Below are 11,047 nucleotides of genomic sequence, written 5' to 3'. Positions count from 1 at the left end.
GTGCCATCTCTCTGTGCTTCAATGTCTTTCTTAAACAGAGGATCATCATAGCCCCTACCTTGTAGGTTTGTTAAGAGGACGGAGTGAATCGATTTTAAATAAGTTAATATTTATACAGAGTTGAGGAGACCGACACGAAAAAAAGCGCTTATGTAAAAATTCAATAAACAAACCTCGGTCCAATTTTGGCTGGTGGGAATATGCTAGAACACGCGGGGTTTTTCACAGTGGGGCGTTAGAATCTCGTGGAGAAGGCAGAGATTTTGCTGATTATCACGTAAAGGGGGGGGGAAGGGGGCCGCAAATGCCCTCTGGGTCCTCGCGTGGTGGGGGGTTGGGTTGGAGGGGGCTGGAGGAGGTCGGTGGAGTCCTGTGGTTCTCCTTTGCACAACGCGGAACCAGAGGAGGTACCCGATAAATGCCAACTGCTTGACTGATTTCCTGGCGGGCAGGAAGAGGGTCACTTGGCTCCTATCAACTTTCATTCCGCCTGCCAGCCCGCAGCCCTGGAGATCTGGGCCTTGGAGAAGCAAGGCCCAGGTGCTGCATAAAATCCATCCTGCAAGTCTCTTTGCCTGGACACGCAGTCCGTCACACCACCACCCCCCCCCCCCCCCAGCCCTTCCCAGAAAACGGCAGGCATTTCCCCACCCACTCGGCCTGGACGCATGCCTTGAACACCTCATCCCCGCAAGCAGCACACGTATTTTCCAGGTTGGGCCCTGAGGGAGGCTGAGAGCTGAGTTTTCTGCCACAGCCAAGGTCCTGGCCTGCGAGGCAGGTGACTTGTCTACACCCTACGGGAGGCTCTTTGCCTGAAGTGTCTTAGGTCCCTGAACACGTGCCTCAGGCCAAGGGCTCGGGGATAATCCCACATGGGCCTGTGGATCCAAGCGCCAAGTCCCAACTCGACTACAGGTTCATTCGCGTGGGATCTCCAGGTCCCCCGCACTTCCCTAGCCTCAACCTTCCTTCCCTGCAGAATGGGCACAGCCCCCTGCTGCCGGCTGTAATTGAACGAAGCAGTGCGATGTGATGCGGGAGAGCCAGACTCTCCGGGTTCAAGGCCGGGCTCTGACATGGGACGCTGGGGGAAATGAATTCACCGCTCGGTGACTCGGTTTGCGCATCTGTAAAATAGGGATGACGGGAGTGCCAACCTCCTATGGTGGTCGCGGGGCGGCGGGGGGGGGGGACCAAATGAGGCCAACGACTGTGCAGCACTTGGCACGCGACTTCCCATAGTTCACGGCCAGTGCCAGTACATGATTGTACCAGTTGAGGACGCAGGGGTTAGAGGCTGGGCACTGAGGTCAGAGGGCCGGAGTCTGCATCCCAGTGACATCACTCGTTAGCTGTGTGACCCTGGATAAATTAAACCACTTCCTTACCTGTTACGCGAGGTCAGTAATAATACCTAGCTCCGGCTGTGAGGTTTGAAGGGGCCGATCAAGGCAGAGTGCTGACACACGGTAAGCACTACTTGTCAATATCATATAGCCATCGTTGTATAACTGTCGTTAATATTAATATTCTAATGGAGAGGCAAGGAAGCCAACAGTTGGTGAACACCTATTACGGGGTAGTACTTGACGTGAATCCTCTGGAGAGGATATTCAAGGCCCAGCACTGGGTTTCTGCCTTCGGTCGAGGGGGGACGTAAGGTTCCCAGAGGGGGCGGGTGACCCACTTGTCCAAGACCCCAGAGGTGGGGAGGGGCAATCGGTCCCAGCTGTGCGATGTCCAGGGCAGGAAGGAAAGACCGACGCTTAAGCGAAGGCCTTTCACGTGGCAAGCGGGGGGCTCGGCGCCCCCCGGCCCCCCTTTGATCCGCACGGGAACCCTGGCTGCGGGTAGTACTGTCCCCCTTGGGCCGGTGACAGGCCTGAGTCTCTGGGAGGTGAGCTGTTTCAACTCTGCAAAGTCGCAGAGCCGGGATGCGACCGCGGTGGTCTGTCAGAATTCTGTTTACACAGGTGTTTGGGGCACAACCTTCCGCCGACTCCCTCTGAGCCAGGGGAAACAAAGTCTTTGTGTCTAGAAAACCCCAGAGAGAGGTCCAAACCCTGCAGTCCCCAAGCCCTAGGGGCCGCATGCGATCCTCTCGCAGGCTCCCGGAGGACGGGTGGCGGGGAGGGGGAGGGGCACACTCCCAAAGACAAAGACACTCCACACCCAAACTGGTCGTTGTTACCCAGAAATCTTTATTACAAAAATATTTTGCAAGCCAAAAAGTTTAAGTTGCAACTATATACAAAATGGGGCCTGTTTCCTTCCTAGCAGTCTTAAAATAAACTCCCGAAACCACGCTCCTTCCGTAGTGTTGTTTCGACCTCTTCCTTTTCCTGGGGTTCGATACACAAGGTATGGGAATCTCCAGGCTGCCAGGCCGGAGCTAAAGCTGCACAACTTCCTTGGCCTCATTCCCTTCCTCCCCTTCAAAAATTCAAAATAAAATAAAATAAAATGGCACCAAGAAAACACTCTCTTAAAATTCTGTGTGCCTACGTGGGTGCGCGTGCACGTACATGGGACACACTCAAGCACATGTGCCTTCTCTGGGCAGGAGAGAGGGAGGCTAAGGTTGACAAGCCAACCTTTTGGAACTTGGAAATGGCCCGAGCCAGGTGGCTGGGTCACTGTGCTCCCAGATGCCACAGAGAAACCCTGGCTCATCGGCCAAAACTGTCCACATGGCCCGTTGGCTCACCCGATTCCTGGATGCCGTCGTGTGAAATGCCAAATCTCTGTCCCCAAAGAACTGGGTCTGAGCTGAGCTCCCAGGGTTCCATGCGTAGGACCTGCTGATGGGCAGCATGGCTCAGCTTCTCGTTCTGATGTCCTGGAATCCCTGGGGCATCCGATGGATGGCCGGACCCAGGGGGCGACGAAGATTAACCTTTCCGCTCTAAGACTTGGTTGGTTACGCGTGAAGACTGAATCGACAGGGCTCGCAACGTCTGCTGGCCCTGGGCCCAGCCAGGCCCCCGACTGGAAGGGTGGGGATCAGAGGCAACAGGTCACAGCATCTGCCCAACCTCCTGAGACAGAGGGACAGAAGGAGGGTCAGTCCTGGCTTCACAGCTGCCCAGTCCTCCTGGCTGTTTGGGATTTATTCCAGTTTGATCCCCAAAGGGTTTGAGAGCAGAAGTAGAAGACTCCTCCTGCAGGGACCAGCTCAGAGAGCTGGAATGGGGTCGTCGTTAAGGGGCGGGGAAAACAGACAGGCATAGCTTCCCTCCCCTGCGTGGCCTTCCAGCGCTGGTAAGATGCCAGGGAGCAGGGGGGCATCTTTTCTCTCCCCTCTTTCTGGATGAGAAAACTGAGGCCTCGGGTCTCGACAAGCTTGCACTGTGAAGGACGCAGCCAGGAGGAGGAGCACTGAGCGGGTCTGGACTTAGCACGATGGGGGGCACAGAAGACCGCAGTACCAGCCACGTGGCTCGGCTGAGAACGTGACCTATTTTGCCCTGGAGGGAAGGCTAAGCGTCTCCACGGGGCAGCCGCACTGCAACCTTCCTCCCCATCCTCGGGGTCTGGGATGTGGGGGAACCCAGTTTCCGCCGTAAGAGGGTCCCCCCCGGGACGACCAACTGGTAAACCTTAGACCGCACAAGACCCGACCAGGTACTTCGACACATGACAAAGAGCCAAGAGAACGTTGCTGTCGTTTTAAGAAAAAAACCAAAACAAAACGAAACACCACAGATCAAATTTTCTAACACCTCAGGTTCAAGATTGCACATTTCACATTTCTCGATAATTTACAGGCGTCCGCAGCGAGATGTTGCTGAGTTAGTGCTAGCTGGAGGAAGCAAGCTCGGGTCTAGAAAGGAGAGGAGGGGCCGTGTGGAGCGTCACGGTTGGGACGGCGGGTCCTCAAGGAGTCTCGGAGGGCCACCAGGAGGAGGGGGGTTTTGTTACTCAGTCCTTGGTGGTGGCGGTGGCGGCTGTGTGGGGGTTCCTCGGAGGCTCCTCCCCTCCCCCGGGGCTTGCGCCTCATCAATCCCGGGATGGGGAGGCTAGGGCTCTCGGCAGCAGTCTCACCGAGTCTTGGGATGAGGGTCCCGGAGGGTTTTTTTCCAGCTTCTCCACGGACGGGGCAGTTCGATCGAAAGGGACAATCTTCCCCAAGCCCCCGGTGGGTGGTGGTAAAAGGAGGTGGGGGGCAATCAGGGTCTCCAAGACCGTGATCGAGACCCGCATGTTGATGGAGACAGGCATGAGGGTTCTTGGACCCTGGTGGTTCTGGCCAGTTCCCAGGTGGGTCCCCCGGCTAGTCTGGCAACATCGGCCTCCGCGTGTGGTGATGTGGGGGGACTGTGGCTGCCCTGGAAATGTCGAAGAGCCACGTGGGTTGGGGAGACAAGAGCCAGCCTCATCCTGGAGTTCCAGGGCCTGCACCATCCCGGCCCTCTGGGAACTGGGCTGGCTGTCCCCATCACGGCTGTCCCACACGGGACAGGAAGGCTCGTGGGGACAGACCCTAGAGACGACCACGGTCCCATTCACTTCCTCTGGACCTGGACGCTGGCATACTCCGAGTAGGATGGCTCGGGCTTGGGGGCTGGCTGCTTGGGGGCCCGGTTGAGGTGGACCATGTCTAGGTCGGCGTAGGTGAGGGTGTCCTCGGGCGCGGGCGGCGGGCCGGTCTGAATGCTGGCGTACTCTGTGTGGTTGTTGGGCTCGGCGGCCCGCGGGGCGGCCTTCTTCCCCTTGGGCAGGTTCAAGTCTGCGTATGTGATGTCATTGTTGTCCTGGATCTAAATGTAGTGGAGAGAAGTTCATTCTGGAGCCCCCAGCCACTCCTCCGCCCATCGGTACCGAGGCTGGACGCTTCTGTCTCCCCTTGGGCCCCGCTGGCTCAGCCCTAATTCACGCCCCCCTCTTCTTCAGCCCAGGTTCCCCGCCTCCGGCCTTACCCTTCCGATCCTCACCTGGCCCAAAGGAGCCTCCTACCCGCCAGTGGGGTCACCTCACGGCGCCGCCTCACTGTCCCTCCGCCCGATGTTCCGTTCTGTCCTTTCAGGGTTCTTCCCTCTGCCTGCTGTCCATTCCCCTTCTCCTCGTAACGAAACCCCGTCCACCTTGTGCCTTTTAGCACGTGCATCACTTCAACCTAAGACCACCCTCCCCTCAGCTGGCTCTAGGGTTCCTCTCTGTGCTTCCTCAAGCCGTGTCTCTCCATGACAGCACCCACCACCCAGGACCGACTCTGTCTGGGGGTCTGAGTAGGTGCCGACCCCGGGTGGGTGGAGATACTCATCCGTTTACTGGTTTATTCAACACACCTTCACTAGGTTATTTGTTATAATGCAGGACCCAAGGCTGGCATTGAAGAAGCCCCATCGGTGTGGAATGAGCGAACGAACCAAAGAATGGATGGCAATTTCAGCCTCACTCAGGGTGCAGCTGGGGTCTGGGAGACTGGGAACAGGGGCATGCGAGAACGAGAGCCCAGGTAGCAGGTGAAGTAAGGAGCCTGGGGTTTCAATCCTTCTCCTGCTCCGTCTAGCTGAGGGCCTTGGGGCAATCCACTTAAACCTCTCTGGGCCTCGGTTTCCCCATCTGTAAGGCGGGGCTGGGATAGTGTCCGTTTCCAGGGTCCCTGTGAGGCTCAGACATGATCGCCCAGGTAAAGCGCACAGAACAGAGCCTGGCACACATCGAGGGAACCCGTGTGTCCGATAAATGCTAGCAATCATCAACCGCCTGGCAAATCTGAACATCTCCCGTGTGCTAATCTTATCGCTCGCAACGGCTGCCTTCAAATTACTCATCAGGAATTGCAAACTTTGCTTCTTCCGTGCCCAGCACCTCTGCTGTAGAAGGGGGCGGGGGGAACACCACCACGGCTCCTCGCTGGTGCTCAGTAAGCACCACAGAGCGCAGCTCCCCCAGGCTTACCGGCTCGGCGCCATCGCGGGGATCGTCTTACTGAGGCCCTATCTCAGCCCGTCGCTAGGCGCCCCCTCCCCCGCTTTACAAGTGAAGAAACTGAAGCCCAGAGAGGTTAAACAATTTGGTTCAAGTCACACAGCTGCAAAGGATCTAGAGTCTGTTGGACCCGACAGCTGTGGTCTCACCTCAAGGCCCCCTCTGTCCCGAGCCTTGCACACTCACTCACTTCTCTCTGGGAAACCCACAGCAACACCATTAAAGTTCCTCCCTGGCAGGGGCCGGCACCTAGCACAGGGGATTCGAGACACGAGGCTGTAAGAAGCTCCGTGAGGGCCGGGCTGTGGCTGCCTTGGTCACTGCCCAGGGCCTGGCACATAGTAGGTGCTCAGGAAGTCGTGGCCGGCTGCGAATTCTGTGCAGGTTTTAGTGACCACCTCTCACCATCATCCTTTCCCCTGAAAGTTCCAGAGAGAAGTCCAGAGGTAACAATGACTGGGGAGAAGGCCGAGCTTTGTAATTACCCCTCGGGCTTGTGCCCGGGGCCGCCAGGGGCGGGGGCTGTCCCGGCTGGGGAGAGCAGGCCACAGTTGGGGCTTTACAAAGACCGTGCCTCTCAGCAGCCCGACTCTGTGCAACAGATTGCATCTGAAACGATGACAACACCCCGGGAAATGTCAAGGACAGCTGGTGCTCTCTCCTCGCGGGTTCAGGGCAGGGCCTGTCTCATCACAAGAGGCAGAGGAACCCTCGGCCTCCAAGGTCTGACAGCGTCAGCCCGTGAGAAGCAGGGCGAGGTCTCTCGGAATCAGGCCAACCACGCTGCCCGTGAAATCGCCCCGGCAGTGCTGCGGAGAAAGTGCCAGAAAGGGAGCATGCCCTTGCATGAGGCGATCGGTGAACAAACTTGTGAGCGGTGCCCCCTGGAGTTGTGTGTTGGGTGCCCTGGGTCAAGGAGGTGGTGACCTTCTCCTGGCTGGGGCAGAGGACAAGGGGGAAAAGAGGACTGTGAGCATCCCCCCACTCTCTCCACCCCTGCCTCCACCCCAACCCTTCCCCCACTCTGGGGAAGGAGTCTTAATTTAGAACAGAATCTGCAACTCTGGTTGATGCAAGGAGATTGCACCAGTGAGAGTACCAGGAAGGGCATCTCACCAAGGACTGTACCTGGGTTATTTCTCTGGTATTCTTCTCGGGCTCATGCAACCTAAAAAGGAAAGAGACACACAGATAAAAATATCCTCACTATCTCCAGTGCTCATGCAAATTGGTAAGAATAACATTTCGGTTCCATTTCCTATATGGGCGGAGCAAGTCACAACAGAAACACAACGGCTTTATCAAATGTTTGGACAAAGGGGTCAATCTCACTAAAGAGGAACTTTCAGCAAGGCGCTCCCCCCCCCCTTTTTTTTAAACCCACTCTTCCCCAGCAAGGATCTTCAAAAGTTGAAATACCGGGTGCTGGGGAAGGTATGGTGAAACAGACACGTTCACGCATTGCTGACGGGAAGGTTAAACCCACACCCTTTTGGGAAGGCAGCTTGGCAAAATCGAGAGCTTGACTCATAAGTGCACATTTTTTTGGGAGAACTCAAAATATAGAAAAAGCTTGCTGCACAGAGGCATTTGTCACAGAGCGGGATAGGGAGGAAGGTTTCCATGTTACCGCTCTGCCAGTTGGAACTGGTTAAGGAAATCAGGATAGACTCATAGATAAAAACTTAAAAGGTTTATGAGGAAGGGCTTTTTTTTTTTATTACAAATGATTACATTAAAATGATAAGCAAAAAGGCAACATTCTCTGGAATGATCCCAAGCCTACAAAATTGTGTGGATCACCCGGGAAGGAAACGTAGTAAAATGCTAACCGCAGTGGTCTTTGGGAGGGATTTTTTTTTTTTCTTCCATTTCGTTCCCGTATTTTCCACACGTTCTCTATTCTACACATCTAGGTCTCAGCATTAAAAAAAAAAGAAGAGAGAGAGAGAGAGAGAGAGAGAGAGGCGGAACGGTGTCCTGGTTAATCAAAGAAGCTGTTCATGCACTTGATTCTGTAATTGGAGGCCATCGCTTGGCTCACTGCAGGGTCATGGTCAAGGTGGTGAGCAACCCGGAGCCACTGTTTCTGTAGGAGTTGTGTAAATTCTCAGGCCGGCAACTCCAGGGATGTTAGCCTGGATAATGTCAGAAATGAGCAATGGGGCTTGGCAGCAGGGTTATTAATGGATTTGGCATGAGCTCTTGGCTCAGAAAGCAGTTCTGGGGCATGACAAGCCCCACGTGGCCACAGAAACAACCCTCTGGGAGCAGGGACGCTGACTGCGGAGGAAGATCACGAAGGTCTATCCACACCCCTATTGCTTCCAACCCTTCCAGGAACCCCCGCTGCCTCTGGTTCAAGTAAGACTCATCACCCTGCGCGTCAGCCCCGCACGGTCTGGCCTCTGCTGACCTCCCCAGGCCCCTTCACGCTCCTGACCTCAGTGACCCACTTACCCACCCACCAAGTCTCTCCTGAGGGTTATTCGATGAGACGCATTTTGCGTCCACAATGGCCTGGAAAGCTGCCCTCCGCCGCTTTGTCTCTTGGTGAACTTTTGTGCACTCTTCAAGACTCAACTGTGGTGTCGCCTCCTTGGGAAAGCTTCTGTGACAGTGGTGGACTGTCTAGACTGCCCCTCCGTGACAGCCCCAAGCCCCCTTGCCTATTTTCCAATGCGTCTGTCTGCCACCTGCCTGCCACGCTTCCTCAGCACGTGGGTACAAGTGCTCTAAAGTGACCTGGCATGAAGATAGACTGCCCTGGGGCCTTTGCACATGCAGCCCTCCTTGCCTCTTCATTCGCTTCACTGCTTCTCTTCCCTCAGATGTGGTTTCAAATAGTCCTTTCTCGGGGAAACCTCCACTGAACCCCAAACTCCAGTCTCAGAACACTGGGTTCCTCTCTTTCAGAGCGGACTGGAAGTAATCATCCATTTGGTTGTGTCCGGCTGTCCTGTGTCTGAGAATGGCACTGCTGTTACCCATCCCTGTGCGCAGGCTACAGAAGTGGGAATCAACCCTGATTCTCCTCTGTTCTCCTTTACAACCCATGTTAACCCATCCCAGTGCTTGCTGACTCTGCTTCCAAAATCCCAGCCACTCAGCCTCCCCCACCGTCCTAGCTCCCTCGTTTCCTCAGGAGCCTCTCCGGCGTCCCTGCTTCTGTTTCCGCCCCTCGGCCTGCCATTCTCCACACTGGAAAAGGCATAAGTGAGGTCATGTCATATTCCACTCCAACCCCTCAACCCACTGTCAGCACACAGGGAGATCCATGTCTGTATCCAGGATGGTGCGGCCGCACGATTGCTGCCCCCACCCCCCAACCCCCCCCCCCCCGGAATGTTCTAGCCTCCCATCTCTTCCCCTCGCCCACTCCAGGCCAGCTGCTCTGACCTCCTCCGTGTTCCCTGAACATTTCCAACTGCTCCTGCCTCGGGGTCTTGGCACTGGCCGTTCCCTCTGCCTGGTCCACTCTTGCCCCAGATATTCCCGCAGCGGGAGCCTCCTCGTCCTTCAGCTACCTTCTGAATGTCACCTCCTTAGCCAAGCTTGCCCTGACCGCCCACGGCACCCCACCCCCTGCTCTGCTCCGTGCCCAGCTGTATCTTATTTAGTCAGCGCCCGCATCACATCGTGCATTAACCTCCCCCCCACCTTGCTTGGTGACCTGCCCCCTGATGGACCGTGGGCTCCGCGCTGGAGCCCCGACACCCGGTGATGGGCTCATACACTGGCAGCGCCCCCAAAGTATTTGTTGAGTGAGTGAATGAACGAATGAACGCGGAATCAAAAGGGCCACGAGACCGGGGCGAGTGTCTGTTTCGCTCTCCTTCACAGTCCCCCAGCTTAAGGCCTGGCACGGAGCTGGGCTCAATTCAGATGAATAAATGAAAGCATCAGAGAAGCCCTAAATATTCCAAGAATAAACGCATTGAATGTCTGACAAGTGAACAAATGGCCGCCCGAACGAACCCCAGTGCCCAATTAAGGGAGCGGAGACATAGTTTGCTCTCGTCTGAGCTGAGGGAGATTACACACAATGTTCTACCTGCACGCTCCCAACCTAGGGAGTGAGAGCTACCCAGGCCCTCACCAGCCCTGCAACCTGAAGGGCCCTTTGAGCTCAAAGTGGCGGCCTCCCCCCTCCCCTCCCTCGGCACCCTCCCCGAGGTGCTCGGTTGTTACCCACGCCAGCGTCCTCTGGAAAGCGTCTGATCCCAGCCAGCCGACTGAAGCCAGCGCTGCATGGAAACTACCATTACCTCTCACTGGCTATCGCTTTGGTTTAGAGAGATGAAAGGGACAGAGCAATCTGACGGCTCCCTTGGTAGGTTCACGTTGGAAAAATAGAAAACAGGCAGAAAACGGTTGGCTTCTCTGGGGAAGAAGAGCATCAGAGCACCAGCGTTCAGCGTCAGAGGTATCTGGGCCGGCCTCAGAGTTCTGGCACCTGCTAGCTGTGGGACCTCGGGAATGTCCCACGACTTCTCTGAGCCTCGGCTTCTTCCAGCACACACACACACGGCCAAGAAGAAGCTTCTAGAACAAGGGTTCTCAAAGTCTGGGTTGGAGGCAACAACATCAGCACCACTTGGGAACTCGTTAGGAATGGAAATTCTGCATCAGAAAGTCGGGGGCGGGGGCGCCCAGTAATCTGTGTTTGAACAAGCCGTCTAGAAAATTCTGCCACACACTTGAGGTGGAGAAGCTCTGTTCAATTAAAACGGGATGATTGCAAATCAGAGGGGTTTTGCTATAATTAAAATCACCAACGGGCTACTATAGGAAAAGGCATAGATCGGTTCCCGGAACGCAGTCAGTGCTTGATAAATGTTAGCGGCCGAGGCTGTTATTATTATTATTATTGACACCGCCCCTTTCTTTCAGGAACTTACTGTCTAACTGGGGAGATCAGACAAGTAAAAAATAACGGCGACAATAAGGAAAAAAGAAAAGAAAAAAGAGCGATCCGTATCTGAGGCTGCGAAGCGCTTGGAGAAGGAGAGTTTTAGGGATCCGGGGGAGGAAGAGATGGGGATTGGGACCACGGTCTGGGGTGGCATTCGTTCAGTCCTCATTCATTTGTTCATTCAACACACCTTAA

At 55.6% G+C, this 11,047-nt stretch overlaps 1 protein-coding gene across 4 annotated transcripts in view; it reads right to left on the bottom strand.

The window, feature by feature from the left end:
• Window positions 1–2,184: 2,184 nt before the first annotated feature.
• The window catches only part of SIRPA (signal regulatory protein alpha), a 41,346-nt gene continuing 32,483 nt past the window's right edge, over window positions 2,185–11,047 (bottom strand). For 2 of the 4 annotated variants that reach the window (XM_047068381.1, XM_047068384.1), the window contains 2 exons: window positions 7,054–7,105; window positions 2,185–4,763 (listed from right to left, as the gene is read on the bottom strand). In XM_047068381.1, the coding sequence (XP_046924337.1) occupies window positions 4,509–4,763; window positions 7,054–7,105 (307 nt within the window). In that variant the 3' untranslated portion in view covers window positions 2,185–4,508. Of the gene's footprint in view, window positions 4,764–5,041; window positions 6,875–7,053; window positions 7,106–11,047 lie in introns of those variants that run through there. The other 2 variants (XM_047068382.1, XM_047068383.1) reach the window with 2 other exon arrangements.

This window comes from Lynx rufus, unplaced genomic scaffold (assembly GCF_022079265.1).
Source record: "Lynx rufus isolate CCGP_SWC_20201006 ecotype Redwood Valley unplaced genomic scaffold, mLynRuf1.p SCAF_8, whole genome shotgun sequence".
In the NCBI taxonomy this organism is placed as follows: Eukaryota; Metazoa; Chordata; class Mammalia; order Carnivora; family Felidae; genus Lynx; species Lynx rufus.
The sequence above is the reverse complement of the archived record's forward strand: the minus strand, read 5'-3'. Positions and strand labels throughout refer to the sequence as shown.